The sequence below is a fragment of the Sinocyclocheilus rhinocerous genome, unplaced genomic scaffold (genome assembly GCF_001515625.1).
Source record: "Sinocyclocheilus rhinocerous isolate Xijiao unplaced genomic scaffold, SAMN03320098_v1.1 scaffold30, whole genome shotgun sequence".
In the NCBI taxonomy this organism is placed as follows: domain Eukaryota; kingdom Metazoa; phylum Chordata; class Actinopteri; order Cypriniformes; family Cyprinidae; genus Sinocyclocheilus; species Sinocyclocheilus rhinocerous.
In genome coordinates, this window is record NW_015657838.1 from 680499 (window position 1) to 699544 (window position 19046).

The window sequence follows — 19046 nt, forward strand, 5'->3', positions numbered from 1 at the left end:
AAAATTAGAAGAGTTCTAAACTAACGCGCTGTCTTCACTGTATCTAACGCACACAGGCTGATTTGTACTCGACGTGTCCGCAAGTTCGCTTAGGTGCGCGCGGCAAATATGACGTCATCGCGGTGTTGGCGGAAGTTCGCTTTGAGTGCGCGCGACGTCGTTTCGCGTGGCGGTGTGCACGACATTTTTTGTAACTTTTCGCACAGCTCCGCTTCCGAAGATGCACGAGTTCAAAGTGACTCTATCCGAACATGCACGTCTGTGCCAGCATTTGTGTGAAACAGAAGCATATATATATACATCCTATATATTAAATAAATTAGAAAAAAATAATAGAATAGGTAAGTGCTAGTATTAATTGGTCAGGTGCTGACCAATTAACCAATTTACCACATATAATAATATTTGCGGTCAGCAGAAACCATGTTTATCCTGAAGTGAACCAGTATTTAATGTAGTAATGTTTAAAGCATCTCATTTTGTTCATGGTTTTAGATTGCTTTCTCTCTGACTTTCATCTCCCTATTCATCTCTTTACCTCTGTAGGAATAGGATCAGATTGTTTCTGCTCACTTTAGACAAAAATTCTATAGACCACATAATAACAGTCCTGTCATTTTTGTAGATGTTTGCGTATGTGCGCTGGGCTTGGCTGGGTGTTTTCCAGATGGACACTGCATTGGTGTGTGTGTAAATGTGCTTACTCATCAGATTTACAGCTATTTGATGATATTCCACTCTCATCATATTTCATCATTGATCTGTTTATTTTATGGTGGTTTTTGTTTATGTCAATACAGAATGTTGCTCATACCGCTTGCAGAATCTGTGAGATGTGTATAATTTTTTTTTTAATGAGATGGATCATAACTTTTTTTTTTTACTGTTCTGGTGAAGCTGTGTGACACAACAGATATTTACATACATTTCACAAGACAAAATTTACATAAATGAACCTTTTTGGCTCTTAGTTTTCTCAAAGGCGAACTTTTAATTCTTGCCACATTCACACAGCAGCAGAATACTGGTGTCAGTCCTGTATTTGAGTCATTAATATGTTCGCGCTGCACGTATGCACTGTGTGTATTTTCATGTGTGTTTTTGTTAACATACAGAGCTGCAGATGTGAGCTGTGTGTCGTCTAAAGGTTTAGATTGAATCACTGTCCTCCATCAGAACTCCAGTCGGTTCTCTGTGCGAGACTCGAATGCTCCACTCATTACTGAAGTATAAAAGCTGCCTTCAGTTATTCAGGATTTGATGACATGACAAAAAAAATTCAGCACAATAATACACTATTACTCTTAGGTGGTCAACGGATGTTATTAAGAACTAGGGATGCACCGATACTGAGCTCCTGTACTCGTACTCGTTAAAATGCCCCGATACCAAACACCGATACCACACAGCATGTGTTAAGTGCCATATTCAGACAATGAAACACCGACAACAGAACAACAGACAGCAGAATGGAGTTATTAGAGATTAAGGATGTCTACGAAGTATATGTATGCAATTAATATAATGTTAACATTCAGTATTGACTAGGGATGGGTACCGAAACCCGGTATTTAATCGGTCCTGGGGCTAAAACACAGTTTATGTCTTAAGTGGAGGAGAACAATTGGGAGAAAATCAGATGTGTGTCAATATATTGTCTTAAAGTGACCCTATTAAGAACCAAGGGTACGTAAACTAAGCAGAAATTTTTTCTTGTGGAATATCTGTTTCGCAGCTTCTTCAGGGCAGTACATGAAAAAGAATGTCTAATTTTTATGATCTGTCTGATTTTTTGTTAAACATCTTACAGATTTTTCACGATGCCACTTTTCTCATAAGTTTACATATCCCTTGCTTGTGGAATAAGCAGAACAGTATTTAGGCGCTCTCTTGTAAAAGAATAGAGGATTTCCATCATTCTCTATACCCTGCAATTAATGAATGCCGTTTCTTTCTTTACCGGCACATACGCTAACTGGAAGAGAGGGGAAAGATGAAGTAACTCATTCATTGTTTGTAGGGTCTGAGAACTGCGTTTGTATTCCAGCCATTCCAAACCCCTACCTTTCCCTTTGTTCTTGCTCATGGCCTTTCTCTCTCCCAAAACAATTCACCCACATGTCATATGACCAACACAGTGACTGTGTCACACAATGGCTCAGAACATTTCCTCTGTCTGCATTCCTTATTCCCTCATTCATAGTCTATTTATGTTTAGCTTCAACAAGCTTAGTGGTGATGAATTCAAACATGATCTGAAGTGGATTGATTTGGAGATTTCACGCTGCATGTGAAAACTGATACCTTTGGTCTGGTTTCACGGTTGGACTGAGGATCAAATAACAAACTTAAGTGAATTGTTTAGAGAGCTTTATCAGCTGATTTTTTTATGCGTGTGTGTGAATAATTGGAGTGGAATAAGTGGCAAAAAATATGTTGGTATTATTATGTTTTGGACATGGTATAGTAACACCATAGTTTGTTTATATGGTATGTCAGCTCTGGCTGATTTATTGATTAATATTTGGCCATTTGCGATTGTTGCTTCTGCTTATAACTTTTTTTTAATCCCAAAATGTCCTGACAGCTTTGTCAGTGTAATGGGCATTTTCTGATTTTTTTTTTATGATGAAACTGTAATGATATTTAAAATAATAATAAAATAAATGCTCATGTAGATTTGGATAATATTTGTTAACATTAAATTAATATAATTAAATTAATAATAGTTAAAATATATTTATATTTATAAATATTTGTATATATATATTTAAAATAAATGTTAATGTAAATTCAGCCATACTGTACTTTTGATAAGGGATGTTGAAGTCTGAAGCTTTTGAAGGATGTATAAAAGGCCATATAAATGGCTAATCACTAATATGGTATAATAATAATAATGCTAATCACTAATATGGTATAATAATAATAAATAATAATAATAATAATTATTATTATTAACATTTTTGTTTTATTATTATTGTTGTTACTACCATGTGATCCCATCCGTGTAATCACACTGTACTTTTGGTAAGAGATGTTGTTTTTTGTATGTTACAAAGGTTGAAGTTACAGTAAATGAGCCGTAGAGATGGAGGAGGAGATAAAGAAGGAATTTTCATTTCTATGGGTGAGGCAATCTTGGCTTCAATCAACAGCAACTCTTGCCCTGTTCCTTATTTATTGTGTATGGGACAGAAGGAACATGTTCTGAACTTTCCATATCTCTTTGGGTTTTGACCTCTGCACTCTGTCCTTGTTGGAACCATGTGTTAAAAGCATGTGAAAGACCCTATCTCTGACACACCCACACACACACACACACACCCTGATGGCCCTGATGCTGCTGTAGACCCTTGTCCCAGTGATTCTCAAAAGTGTTTGTGTGTATATTCTTAAAATAACTTGTCTGTATTTTAAATAACTTCCTATTCCTCTAATAATCAGTGTTCATCAAGGCTTCCTGTTAATAATGATAAACTCTTCAGTTTTTAGAGCTTATCTGTTTCCTGTCGTGTTAGGTTGATGTCAGGTGCATTTCATCAGATTTGATTTTTAATTTCTTAATGCACACTTTCTGGTCTAATTGTGAATGATTCATTGGTGCATGTTACTCTAAAGAAAAATATTTGGTAATGTTTGTTTAAAATGTAATGATTTTCTATTTCAGCTGACATCACCTAGGTCACACAGGCATTTGGATAATGTTGGATATTGGTAAAATGGCTATTTTGTCATTGTTTCAGCAAACTTTCATGCGGTCTGGTCCATTTTACATGATCCAGCTAATTCCCAATGGACAAACATTGAATCCTATGTAGGGGGTCCTCACAGTGTTCTGAGGCAGTTATATTACATTTTATACTAAATCTTGAGTGATTATATACTATGTGTAGATGTCACATCAAAGCAGAAGATATACACAGATGTACTGTTCAAAAGTTGGAGTTAGATTTTTAAAATGATTATTATTATTTTTAATTATGCTCACCAAGGCTACGCCAGTCTTCATGTTCCTTCAGAAATCATTCTAATATGCTGACTTGGTGCTTAAAGGCACAATATATAAGATTTTTTTTATTAAAATATCCAAAAACCACTAGAACAGTGTTACATATTTTGCTGACTTGTGTACATTTATACAAATGTTTTGAAGAATGTTTAAATCCAGAGAAATAAGCAATTTTAACTAGTGACACGGAGCGTGTCCATAGTGTCATTGTGTCGCCTGCCAATGACGTCATAACCCCTCGATTTCTGGTTTTGTTTTGTAGAAAACATGGAAACACCAAACACGCTTTATTATGTTGTGCGTTTTAATAGACCGGTGACGACCACACAGAATAACATTATAACAGAACTTTCAAATGTATCTAGTATGATAAAACAGCGCTGATTTTTTTCCCCCACATACGCACGACCGGAAGGAGCGGAAGCGGTCGACTGTGGCATAATAAAAGCTCCGCTGCTTTCGAGCCGTGTGTCACGCTCGTTCAGCGGCCTCGTTTCGCTTCGACGGCTTTCAGCCTCACCCTGCTTCATTCTACTACGTTAATAAATCATTAGCTTATCCATGAATATGATTTCTGCCCGAGTCCCGTCGGATTGCATCGGCTGTGGGGATGAAGACCACAACTCCCATGATTCCACACTCAGTCACGGCATCATCAAACTACGCCTTTGTCTATTTGTTTATTTTGAATACGCACCCTCTAGCGGCGAAAATTACATATTGTGCCTTTAAGAAACATTTCTTATTATTATCAATGTTGAAAATGCTTGTGCTGTTTAATATTTTGGTGTTAACTATGAGATATGGCTGGACAATTTTTCTGATTGTATTGATTAATTCGATTTGTGATGTTTTGCCATAATTTATTTATTTTTGTTATAAATGAAAGAATTGTGGTTTTGAATAAAAATATTAGCAAATGCTAAAATTAGTCATGTTGATAATATGCCAGTGATAACAGTTAAGAGACAAATGATCTAACCACATGACGGCATACCTCTTTAACCACTCACATGTGACATGATGAAGGACTGTGACGTAGGACATAATGCTAGCCCTAAGCGGCTGTTCACACAGAATGCATTGGAAAAACACAAGATGCAGGCAGTGAAATGGGATAAAACACAAGGTTGAGACTGGATTTGAACTTCTTTAACTAGAGCACTGCGTCTTTAGAATGTTGTTTCATGTGCGAGACGTTACGCAAGACGCGAGCGCAATGGACAAACACATCCATCAAACGCATGTTTACATAGACAAAGCAATGGAAAAGCAGCAGAGTGGAAAGCAAAAACCTGTAAAGGATAACTACTGAATGTTTGATATTTCATGTTTGCATGCAGGTGACAGGCTGAAAGGTGCTGTTATTGTTATAGGTTAAACATTCTGAATTTTTTGCCATATCGCTCAGCCCTAAAGGACCTTCTGTATATTTGCTGTAGCTCAGCAGATAAAGTATTTCAGATTATAGAAGTATAATTGGTTGCAAACACCGTTTCATGTTGACTTTCCAGGAGTTTCACCCAAAACATGCTGCTTGAGAGCTGAGAGACTTTCTGGACTTGCTGGCCCCTTGAGAACATCAGCTCATATTCCTATGATGGAACTGAACTGCATTTTGGCACTTTGATTCGAATTTCATGATGCTGGTTTGAAAGTCTTCTTCACTTCACCTTGTTTCGGGGGCTTAAGCAGCTTTATTTTTTCTCTTGCTGATGTGGTTGCCTATAGACTTTCTTTTTCTGTTCTTTGTAGTGGGTCTCTCCATCACACGACAGAACAAAGCCAGTCCCTCTGAAGGCGCGCTGTTCTCTGTGCTGTTCCACAGGTTAAATTTTTCCACTGATGTCCTCTGTGAGTGAATGTTTTCTTGTGACAAATTTCAGTGTTCACCCTGAATAATCCCTGAGGGTGGAGAGTGAAAGGCTGGTGCAGTGCTCCTGAAGTGCGTTTGAGTTTGAGAGGGCGCAGGGAAGAGCTTTCACAGCTGCACAAGAATAAAGAAAAGGTCACATGGTCATCATCACTACACTGTCCTCACCTAAAACCAGAAACTCTGCCTACAATAACAAATTTACAGCACTTAAGTTGACACCCAGGCAAAAATGGTTACTTGATGCTGTAGTCGTTTTAGAAGCAATTGGAAAAAATTGGATCATTTTTAAATAGAAATGTGAAAAAATAGTTTGGTTGCATAATCTTCTCTAAAAATGTTACACTTTACTCTACGGACACCTTGGCAATAGAATCACCATTGGCTAGTAAATTTTTTAGTTTACTCGCCAGACTAATATTAAATATTTGATATATTATTTTATGTATGTATGTATGTATGTAAAAGAGCACAACTTTTTAAATATCTGAAAGTACACTTAACATCAGTCAGTCAAGCATTATAATATGGTATTATGCAAATTAAGCATTATATGGTGATAGAACTTTAGTAATTAGAATAACCATGTATGAATGCATATTTGTCATGTTGACTGAACTTAGGACTGGTGGTGGTGCTTAAGATATTGTTTTGTCATTTAGTGTTTCTATAAAAAAGGAAAAATATATAATAATACTGATAAGATAGCAACACTACTACGAATTTCACTAATAACAATATAAAACGCACTAAGGATTAATGAGCTGCTGGGTTCATGAATATTAATCACGTTGCCTGCGTTCGCTCAAATTGATTTGCTTAAATCAAAACAGGGATGATAATAGGTGAGCGCCAGCCAATGAGATTGTCCTTTGCGCATTAGCTCCACCCACTACTGGAGAACCCGGCAGTTCTTAAAAGCTGAAGAATTCCAAAGGAACGCTGTTATTTTTACGGGAAAATGCAACAAAGTATATTGTTTACATGTAGCGCGTTTATTCTACATGTTATGTAAGACTCTCTCGCTCTGTCTCTCTGTCGACAAAGCGACGGTGAGTTGTGCATCTTCACACTAGAGTTTACGGTACGTCAAATACAGGTGCGCCTCTAACTTAGCCTCTAACTCACACACTGGCGAGTAAAATCTAAGAATTTATTAGCCATTGGCTAATATTAGACATCATTTAGTCGCCCAGAGTGAAGATTTGGTGATTTACTCGCAATGTAGAGAGTTGGTCTCAGGAGCAACTCTTTTTGTAACCAAGGCCCCATAGCTGTAAAAAAGTACTTCTAAGGCATGAAATGTCATAAGTGAAACCATTTTAATAGGAATCTGCACGATCCAAATGTTGCTTGACTGGGCAAAAAGTTCCCCATGCAGACTCAAGATGCTCGTGGTCACGTGAATTTGCTGCATCGACCAACAACAAAATGTTTGGTTTGAATGTGACTTCAGTGTGAGTGCTGCTTCATGCAGTTGTGGACAATGGACCTTTTTTGCCCGTGAAATATCACAGAAAACATAAATTTCGCAGAAATTTCACTGATGTGGCTGCATCTTTAATCAATACTATTACACAACTCTCTGGAATACTTTATTCTGATTGGTCAGTCACGGTATTCATCAGTCAAATGTTTTTTTTTTTCTATAATAACTATTTTTTCGTATTTAACTGTGATGGTTTATCGTCTCTCATATCATTCCATACTCTTATTCTTGCATATTTTAAGTAGCATTGTAATAAGTGGGCTAATGTACAGTCAGCCAATTGTTGTAGGGAACACAGGGTTTGTTCTGTGATTAATGTACAGATGACTGCATTATTCCTTATTTCATTGCATAACATATTTCACCTCTTTAGACTCAAAAAACAGCTCTTGCCCTACATTATTTCCACCTCAATATTCTCTTTCACTTGTGCATATTAGGGGTGCTCCGATTGATCGGCTACCGATCACTATCGGCCGATAATCAAGTTGGGATGTTTGATCGGCAGTCTCTAAAAAGGCTGATCTTAAAAAAACGATCTCAAGCTGATGACGCGCCTGCTGTGAGAGGTTTGGCATGACTCGTAGCGGCACCGTCTCAGTCTCTGTCCGGTGTGGGTAAAATAATTATAATGCTGAAAGTGAGGTACTCACTAGGGTTGTGACGGTGAGGAAATTTTCCCACCGGTTAATCGACGTGTGACAACACCGGTAATACCGGTATCACCCCGGGGGCGGGAATGTTGCAGGAAAATCTGTGGAATTCTGCAAAATGCAAATGCAAAATGACTAAATGTAAATGTAAATAGTTGCAGACTGACCTACTCTTTTACTGAAATATAATCAAATTTGCCAAAATATTTAGTAAAAAATAAACATGCAATCAGCAAATGTACAGTTCTGCTCATAAGTTTATACCCCTTCCAAAATATTTAAGATAATATAATTTTAACAAAATTTGAAGAATCAAAAAAGCTGGGGGGTGTAAAGTTGTATTATATTACCTTCTGGGAAACATGAAAACATCTTACGTAGCTTCAGAAGGGCAGTCAGAAATTGGGGGTGGGGGGTGGGGGTGATCATAGTCACTATTGTAAGGGGTTTAAATATGCAGAAGATTTGCAGACCAGGAATTCAATTATTTTTTCTTCTTCTTGTGAACTATATGTAAACATACTAAATAAATAACATGTAATGTTCATGGTCCCACTTATTTTGTTGAAATGATAAAGATCTTTCATATTCTGTAATTAAGGAGTATGTAAATTTATGATCAGAACTGTTTTAAATTTCTTTGCAGACTCCGGGTGTGACCAGCAATAACATACATAGGAAGTGAAACTAGGACTGCAGGCTGCAATTAACAGCTCTGCTTAGACACCCTTAACCAATCACCTCCCTCATCCTATATTAATGCATGTATTAGGTATAACACTGCAGTTTTTTTTAAATGTGTGACACGCAAAGTGTTGAAAGCTGCTTCCCCTCTCACAAGTGACACCTAAGAGGGGAATTCCCCCCATTTTCAAAAATGAAATTCAGGCCCTGAATAAATGTCTAAATATCCAGATTGGAGTATCACTATAAATAGTTATAAATGATAAAAAAAAGGCTGTAAAAAGATCGGTATCGGTGATCGGTATCGGCAGATACTGCTTTCTGTGATCGGCGATCGGTGATCGGCCTCAAAAATCCTGATCGGAGCACCCCTAGTGCATATGTCACATTACATAAGTTTAATGGGTTGCTAATGCTGTTTTCTGTTGTCAAATACAGTGATTGCTATGATGCAGATGTGTATCTGGATGGACCAGAGTGATATGCGATATTGTGCATCAAGATACATCAAATATGTTTAAGTGTAATGAAATGCATAAGGAACATCCCCATTTTAAAACCTATTTGGTTCAGGATTAAGAGCATTTTCCTTAGAGCGTTTCATTAACATGCTGTTGGCAGGGAGGTTGACCGCATGATTGGACAATGTGTCCATTTTTTGTCTCCTAAATCAGAATCAGAAAGATGTTTATTGCCAGGTATGTTTACACATACATGGAATTTGTTTTGGTGACAGAAGATTCCACAGTAGGAACAGATTACAGTGACAAGACAGATAATAAAACTAGAATAAGTAAATAAGAAATAATAATATACAACAAATATTTTTAAAAATACACAATATACAAGCAGACAATAGATGGCATTTTTGTGTACAGGTATGTTATGTACAAATGTAAGGAAATGGTATGGTATAAGTATGGTGTTTTTAAATAAATAAATGTATAAATAGTGTGTATTACACATTTATTGCCAAGTTAACTGTTGATGAGATGGATTGCCTGAGGGAAGAAACTGTTCTTATGCCTGGCCGTTCTGGTGCTCAGAGCTCTGTATATAGCGCTGACCAGACGGCAAGAGGAAAAAGAGGAAGTGGCCTGGGTGTGAAGGGTCCAGAATGATTTTGCCAGCTCTTTTACTCACTCTGGATGAGCGCAGTTCTTGGAGAGTGGGGAGTGTTGTACCAGTGATTTGCTCAGTAGTCTGGACTATCCGCTGCAATCTTCTAAGGTCTGATTTGGTAGCTGAGCTGAACCAGACAGTTACTGAAGTGCACAGGACAGACTCAGTGGCAGCAGAGTAGAACTGTGTGAGCAGCTCCTGTGGCAGGTTGAACTTCCTCAGCTGGCGAAGGAAATACAGCCTCTGCTGTGCGTTTTTGACAATGGAGTCAATGTGAGTGTCCCACTTCAGGTCCTGAGATATGGTGGTGCCCAGGAACCTGAATGTCCCCCCCTGCAGTCACAGTGCTGTTCATGATGGTGAGTGAATCAACAGCTCGTAGTAAAATAAGCTTAATCAGCAGCACCAAATGGATTTTAAAACTAGGTTGGGACTTTTGTATACGTCTATATTATACACAGAGAGGTTAGAAGTGCCTTGAAACACAATGTGTTTAATCACCGAAATTCAGAGAATGTGCGCGCACACTTTGGCCCATCCATCACATGCACTTTCTATATGTACATCTGGGTAGAGGCCTGAGAGGCAGGAATGGAGGGGCATGGGAAAAGATAACAAGATTACTGGGATGTGCAACAGTTTATGTGCTAATCCATTTAAAGTGGCTGCAGTCTGTCGGGATATTGAATGGGCTTTCAGTGGTTGAGACAGACACTAGGGTAATGGTGATTTGAGAGCTGACTGTCCTTCATGGCTGGTTGGTAGATCCTTGAAAAATTTGCTATAATCTGATGCTGGCCTGATGTTGTAATGCAGTAAAGAACTTATTAGAAAAGTCATCTATACTAGTGGTTGTCAACCAAGAGGCCCGGTCCCATTAGGGGGCCGCAGGATGACTTAAAAAGTATTTAAATAATTTTTTTTAAATTAATATTTCTATCTTTTCTATATTTAAAAATAAAATGCTAGAAAAAGTCAAGAAACAAACTAAAATCATTTTTTATATGTATTTTTTCCCTTCTCAGTGACTATTGTTTTTATTGTAGAAAATAAAGTTCTGGAAATTACATGAAATTTGGTTAATTAATATATTAAATGTCCCAGCTTCTGTTAATAAAAAAGCAGCTTTGTCTTAATTACAGCAGAATGACCAAAATATCTCTATGAGTCCAATATTTTGGCAGACTTGTACAATAATTTGTAATGTAAAAGCTTTAGTCTGCCTGAAATCATACCAGTCTGTTTTTGTGATTCGGACTAACAGACTTGTAATGTGGTTGTAGCTCAGTCTCGTCCATCATACAAAATATTCACGTTATTAAACTATTAGACTTGTTTAAATTGAGTTGGCTAGCTTCATGTGAAACTGTATTTCACACTGTCGTTCTTCAGGATGATGAAGTTGCTAAATACTGCAGAGGCATTGATATGTAAACACAGGCAGTAAAGTGCTCAGGTTATGACGTCAATATCATGAACATTTCCAAAAGGAGCTGTTTTTGCTGTATGAATGGTCTGAGTGTACTGAGGAGGGAGCTTTGGGTTGAGAAAGTGAGACTATTCAAAAGTTTAAAGTCAGTAGATGTTTTTTTTTAATGTTTTTGAAAGACGTTCTGCCTTGTGCTCACCAAAGCTGCATTTATTGAATCAAACATACAGTAAAAACAGTAATATTGTGAAATATTAAAAACCATTTTGCTAAGTAACATTTTTGTGTAAACCAAAATTCCCCAGGATTGTTTGATTAAACAAAGTTCAAAGGAACAGCATTTATGTGAAATGGAAATCTTTTGTAACATTATGAATGACTTTTTGATCAGTTTAATTGCTGAATAAAAGTATTAATTTCTATTAAGTATTAAGTATTAAAAAATTACTGGCACCAGTCTTGTGAACCGTAGTCTATGTCTACGTTGTATATTTAACCATTTACTTTAAAAGACCACAGAAAATCTGTTTTCTCCACTGACTTACTGAGAACCAAATGTAGCTCAGTGTACATAGATCTGTGTTTTGAAATGAGTTCAGTATGTGTGTTCTTTTTTTGAGCCAAAACACCTTTCTCATCCTGTGTGCTGTGTAAAGCCCTTAAGGATGGCAGCAGATGCATGTGTACACATCCATTCTTTCTTGTACATTACTCAGCCCTCAACAAACTCTCAGCCCAGGGCTGCAGCACTATGTTGCATCTAATTTAACGTGTGTGTGTGTGTGTGTCCGAGACAGACTAACAAATAATAGGCCTGCAGCCCTTCAAAGTGTGCCTTCTTAATTCGAATTAGAACCTAGAAGCTTGAACACATCCTGCCCACACTCAGGACAATGCGTTTTCTTTATAGTCACACAGGCCTAACATTAACATTTTTGTTTGCCGATGGTGTCAGATGTATTAAGAAAATCTGCTGATCTGCTAACAAGCGTGTAATTTGATGCTCTTGTTATTGTTGGATAGAGTGCCTTTACTCTCCAACATACTATAGTCATTATCTTTGGGAATATGAGAGTTTCCCTATAGCATTGGCTGATTGCCTGCACAAACCACAGAGGAGTTCAGTAACAGTTCAGCGTGATCAGTAATATAGTATTGAGCACAGTGATCTGTTGTGACCCCATGTGGCTTTAGATGGTTTTATTTTGATGTATAGTATTACCACATGCATGCATTAATCTGCTTGTACAGATCTACTACTCAGAACTGGTTTACCAAGCAACTATGTTCCTGCACTTTGTACTAGGGATGTTCTGATCAGGTTTTTTGCGCCCCTGATCCAATTGGTTAGAGTGCAAAAAGTATTTTAAGAGTTAGCATTGCCAAAAGAGCCCACAGTTAAAGAAACCCCCATTTAAATCCAATTATAAAGGGAAGGGAAGATACCCGAAATGCAAGCCAAGAACACAGGATGTAACCCCTGCACTACTGTAGCTGAAGGGGAAACTGAAATGCTGAGATGCTGGATCCTTACAAAACCCCCTCCGTGGTAAGATGAAGAGCTTGCTGGAAATGTAGAAGCTTAGGATAAAAGAGAGATCAAGAGGAAACCTGTGAGAGACTTGCTGAGGTCGAACTAGCAGTCATTCTTCAGCTGTCATAGCAGAAGTTCAAAGCGATCAGCTCCCATCTGTATGAAGAGAGTCTGACATTTCTGCGCAGACACAAATTTATGTTCTTGTGGCAAATTGGACATGAACATCCTCACAGAAATTGAACCATGAGCTTTTGGATCTGCAAAAGAAAATCAAAGTTGATTGACCGAAAAGGTTTTGCTTCAGTCAGATACAAACCACCAGCACAGACTCCATTGCATGTAGACCAAAACATTGAGCTTCATGAAGCTCTGAGACCTGTTGAAATGCAAGGTCTTGTTTCAGGGTGAGGTCTGACTCACAGCACGTTGAGTCTGCAAATAAAAGGTGGTGTGACCCAAAGCTAATCTGCTCTAGCAGAGGGCACTTCCCACTGACACTGCCTCAGACCGCATTCTATCTCTCTCTCGATTCTTCTCTCGCTCCTCGTCATGCTGAGCAGCAGAAATATAACCTTCCTGGAACCCCATCTCTTAGAAACTTTGATGCAATCAGGAAAAGGCTGACAGGTCTGGTTCCTGAAAATAACGCTTTTGCTGACTTTACGTGATGGACAGTTGTACTGCAGTTTCTTAATGTTTACGAGGTTATTTTTGAATAGCCCCAAACTTATGACAATCTCATGTTAATGTTTGTTGATCTGTTTTTCTAGATTAGCAGCATTGTTATGCAAAACACCTAATATTCTAAAGGACCCATTTAGTCATGACAGAATTGTTGTAAATTTGTGTCATTTGGCAATTGGATTTTCATCTTACAGTTACACGATCTTGAAAAGTGATGCAGCTTTTTATGCAAAATAGCCTACTTCTTAATTTTCTAATAGTAAGCAAACTAAATTTTATGTCCAAGCAATCTTATACAGGTCTAGATATATCTGTAAAAGTTTACCCTGTGGGTAAGATGTGTCACTGGTTTAACTAATAGTGCCTCCAAATACAGGAAGTACTGTTGCAAACACTATTATAAATTGTTTCACTAATCACTACATCCAGATATTTTGAATAGTCAACCTGGTCTTGACTGGTATATGAAAAGGAAATTTCGAATAAAAGCTGGAATAGGTTTGTGCATTTGTTTGTTTGTTTGTGTGTTGTTATCTCTCTCTTTGTCTCTCTCTCTCTCTCTCATTTGTGTTCATATTTTTATTTCTATGTAAATGTAAGTTGTTCACATATTCTCCAATGATTTGACTTACTTATGTCATCTTACCGCTGATGTTGGTTAAGTATTGTCATTTGACAATCACTTTTTTTTCATTATTAAAAAAAATATTTTTAGTTGATTGCAAACATCATGAAATATAATTAATATTTAGTATTAATTGTACCTCTCATTTTTGCTTGCCTAGCAGTGTTATTTAGTGTTATTCATATTATTTTCAGTTTTCATTTTAATTTGAGTAATTTGTTATTTGCATTTGTCATTTTTATTTGTTTTTTTTATATTTCCATTTAACTAAAATTATTTTATTTAGGTTTTAGGTTGAGTAATTTTTACAGTTCAAATTAAACTTATTTCAGTTACCGTGGCAACATTTCTATTTTTTGTTTTTCATGTTATAGCCTGCTTTTTTAATTACTTACATGAATCATGCACTGCATGATTCTGGCCTCACGTTATGCCTGTCTCTCTGTCCACCCCTCCTCTTCTCTCTGTAGAAAAGTTGGTAGCCTATCAGAGGGAGTTTCATGCCCTGAGGGAGCGTCTGCGTGTGGCCGAGCACCGAACCCTCCAGCGCTCCTCTGAGCTCAACGCCATCCTCGAGCAGTTCAGACATGCCATTGCAGAGACCAACGGCAGCAAAGATGCTCTCTCCAACTTCTCAGGTTACTGGACGTTAACGTGGATGTACACAAAAGAGTTGTGTGTTATTGTCACTGTATTATTATCTGTCATGCAGTGAACTGGATGACAATTTCCACAAATTAGTGGGAACAAATATATCCTTTGTATAGCTGCTTGCTGTTTTTTAATTAGCAAGCAGTTTTTTTTACCTACACGTTATTAAAGAGTGCAGCAGTGCCTGTTCACTTTTTCACTTGCCTTGGTTCCGGAAGAATTTTTCCTATTCATTTTTTCCCATAGGGATTAAAAAAAATTCTAAACATTGAACCAAAGCAACCCAACTATGAGGTGAATTATAACATTAAAAACTTTGAATCAAAAAATATTTGAAAATCAGACAAGCCACACATACACCCCAAGCCAAACATTAATTTAGAGCAAATATTGATGCTTAAGTTTCCAAGGAACAGCTGTCCTAGACTTGATAATGCAGTTGTGCCTGGAGTGTTGTTTGATTTGACTTTTTGGAAAACCTATTTAAACTGCTCTTACCTGCTTCTAAGTACTGAGGATCAATAAGTGTTTTAAAGAATTTTACGTTATTGTATTTTGTTTTTCTTTTTACATAGTTTATGTATATTGTAACAATGCTGAAGTACCCTGGTTTCTTACAGATGAGACACAGAAGTTGTTGAAGGAGTTGGCTCACAGGAAGCCCCTCCAGGTGCCAAATATCTACCACCATCTGCCTCACTTGCTAAACAATGAAGGCAGCCTGCACCCTGCTGTACAGGTGGGCCAGGGACGTACCGGAGGTGAGCCAAACAACGTACTATTCATCAGCTTTTTAAGCTATCACAGTAGATCATTATCAAACATCTGATAAACTGACTGAAATATCACTCTTTTCAATCCAGAACTGAAGTTCAAATGTCCTTTGATTATGACCGAACTATCATTGATTGATGAAAGATGCTGCTTTTCACTGTGCTTTGGCCAAGTTCACTAGACAATTGCAAATCACTGTTATGGCCTTGTTAAGACTCAGAGCTGTCATGTGAGGTTTGTTTTTCACCCTCCATTCCTCACATTTTCACCCAAACAGCGGGGTGTTGCTGTTTGCCTCATCCTTGCTTCTCATATTGTGTTACACGCCTGTTATCCACAGGCTGTTACAGGCCCGGTCAGTGTGTCGGAGATGAAGCTGCAGCCAGCGGCCCTGAGTGGAGGCCCAGAGACCTTTTGTCCCTCCTTCACACACCCACAACAGGCCTATCAGATTGTCATTAGAGGAATCAAGCCCTCCTGGGTTCAGCGAGGGTTATGGAGAGGATAGTTATGGGACATGAACGTATGGGAACATAAGGGTGGAAGCCGCAGGGATAGGAACCACTTACCAACATTGTTTTAGGGGGTGGTGCAGTTGTGAAATCTTTTAACTATAATAATGCATTTTTTGTTTTAAAATCAAAGCAGCAACCTAGAGTACTAGAGTTCTTTATCATATCATATCATTATTGTTTATCCTAAAAGTAAGAAAAATATTTGTAAAATCGGACAGAAAGTTAAGGGTACGTGAAATAGCAGTTTAGCTACCATATTGGCCGATATGAGGCATTTAACTGCTCACACACTCATTTCTTCCTGTTTTTACATTTTGAACATCATTGAACATTATATATTAATTTTCTCCTTCCTTTGAGTTGTTGAGCCTATTTGTTTTCTTTCTTAACTATGCACTATTATGTGGTTAGTTGCATTTTGCATAGTTTTTTTTTCTTCCCCTGCTTCCTGCAACCCTACCATTAATTATAAATTGAGTTTTCAAAACATAAGTAAATTGGAACTGGACAGGAAACTGGCAATTTTGTAAATGGACAACAGTTGGCAAAATATATAAATATGTACATTAATTTACTCTTCCCTTCATTTGGTTTTCTATTCGATCTCTGCATGAATATGTGGTTAGTTGCATTTTGCATTTTCATTTTCTTCCCCTTCCACAGCCGGTGCAGATGTACAATGATGTTCAACACATTTTTGGGTCACGCCCCACCAATTAAAAACTACTGCATTACAATACCGCAGAATACCTCAAAGAAACTGTCTGAAGGAAGTGAGATTGAGTAAGAAGGTAATAAACGGAAATCTTGAAGTATTTCTGCAGTATTTAATGTATCCATAAGCTGACTAGAGCTAAACACAGTGTTTGTGATTGTAGGGATGTAAACAAATATTTAAGATCGGTAGACAAAAACGTAAAAGTTTAAGAATCTCTTGATTATTAATGTGCATATTGTAAAGTCAGTGTCCCCTTCAATGTCTGTAGTGGTTGCAGCCCTGCTTGATTGGCTGGGCTTTTTTTGCTAGCGTAGTGACCAATCCACTGATCTGGCTAATCGACACCCTAAGCCTGGAGCTGTCGTGCTCTTTTGTGGTGAGCTCTGTTTTGTTCTTGTTTTTGTGATACATTGTACCGCACTGTACTGTATCAGGCAGTATGTGGGTTAACGACAGAGTTAAGTCAACGGCTAGCTGGCTTTATTACAAGCGACATCCTATGCTGGGACAGACTGCGGTGAATGACAACAATGACATTAGAGAATGTCAAAAAAACTTTTTTGTGTGACTGACCCCTGTCACACGAGGAGGTTGTTTTTCTGAGCATATGGGAAAAACTGAGAGAACTCGTTTTGGAAAGCTGAAGCCCACCCATGCTCTACGCCCGCCTCCTTCAAACCCACAGACGGACCTCTCCTGCTGGCTACAGTAATCTCATCCTCCTGTTTCCAGACTGTCTGTGGGCAAGACTGTGGCCGGCTCTGGCTTGTGCCCGTGCCTGCGGTCCCTCTCTTCTCATTGAGATCATGGCTTAGAGGGCTATTTTTAGAGCATTAAATGGGGACATCATCTTCTGCCCAGACCCTAGAGACTAGTGCACCATATCTCACGCTCAACACCACCCCCTGATCGATATAGACTCGGGTTTGCAAACAGTTGCTTGTTAAGAGTCCATGGAGAACTAAAATATTCATGACAACTGTATGAATGTTAACTAATGGTCTAATAAGCATTATACAAGCCAATGACAAAAAGTGAAGAAAAGGAAAAAGGTTTTGAAAAATATTTATACCATACAAGTTTAAATGTAATGACTAATTTTTTTTCTGATGTAAGCATCAAAACAATGCCCTACCATATTGCAACGCATCAAAGCAGTCAATCCAACACAGTCAAGAATAACTTAAAGAGGTTGCCACCGTTTAGTAAACTGTGAACTAGCTTTGGCTCTTCCTGCTGACTTGAATGGTGATGCTTCCCGTTTGTCAGTTGCTGGCCTTTCATTTTTAACCAGAAATGTGCACGCTGCTTTTCTGATGTTCACTGAAGTTTACGTGTCTTTTTCCCGTGTCACTAGAAATCTGTTTTGAATCGTTGTTACCAAAGGCGAGACATGTGAGGAAAAAATAAACGATCAGTTGTGGGACTATATTCTGTCATCATTTCCAAACCATTCATTGCTGAACTTTCTACCGTCCGTTACTGGAAATTAAATTAAATTACTTGTTGATATGCCCCGATCTCAATAAAGTTTACACACGCTTTTGGTCCGTGAATTAGATCTCACTCGGGACGCGCGCTGTCTGGAGGTTTGGCCAGGACCGGTTCCAGAATTAAATCAACATATTTTATGTTCCGTCCATTGCCAATCACTGATATTTCGAGACGGAATCCCGCATAAATATGCTGATGTCATTCCCGAAACTTTGCAGGGTGTCGCCTATGTGTCCGAAAAAAAACGAAAGTTTCATACAACTTCTGAATGGATTATACCCTAGAAAGTGTGCAAAGCGCGCTCCCTTTATCACTAAAAAGCGTCACTCATCTTCGTTCATCGCGATCTGTGTTTATAAATATGAATTATTAATTTAGAAATATCATAAGTTTTGGCAAGTTGCACCAGTTTCTGGAGAGTCGCACCACATGGCATTTTACAAACAACCTTTTCAAATTTAAAAAAGATCAAATTTTAAGAGACTTCTTGACATTGACACAGTTTTTTCTGAGACATGACAGTTGTGTGTGTGAGTTACCTTTGTCTGCGCTTCTCTCTCTACAAACAATGAAGCTGTTTAGTTTCTTCGATTTTACCTTGTTGTTTTACCTTGTCTTGTATCTATGCTATTTTATTAATAAAAGTTGCGGGGCAGCTCCGACAATAAGTTTCTGTGTGTGCGCAGCGCAATCTTCAATCTCCAACCTCTCTCCCCTCTCACTGTGTTTATGTGCAAGTGATGTGTGTGTGATTGTGTGTGTGTGTGTGTGTGTGTGTGTGTGTGT

The 19046-nt window shown here is 38.0% G+C and overlaps 1 protein-coding gene across 2 annotated transcripts in view; it reads left to right on the top strand.

Annotated features, from left to right (window-relative positions):
* The window catches only part of LOC107721595 (alpha-1,3-mannosyl-glycoprotein 4-beta-N-acetylglucosaminyltransferase A-like), a 67632-nt gene that overhangs the window by 8267 nt on the left and 40319 nt on the right, over window positions 1-19046 (top strand). For both annotated transcript variants that reach the window (XR_001637721.1, XM_016529693.1), the window contains exons 3-4: window positions 14579-14746; window positions 15380-15520. Coding sequence is in view for 1 of the 2 variants with exons in the window: in XM_016529693.1 (XP_016385179.1) it covers window positions 14579-14746; window positions 15380-15520 (309 nt within the window). In the remaining variant the exon portion in view is untranslated. The remainder of the gene's footprint in view (window positions 1-14578; window positions 14747-15379; window positions 15521-19046) is intronic.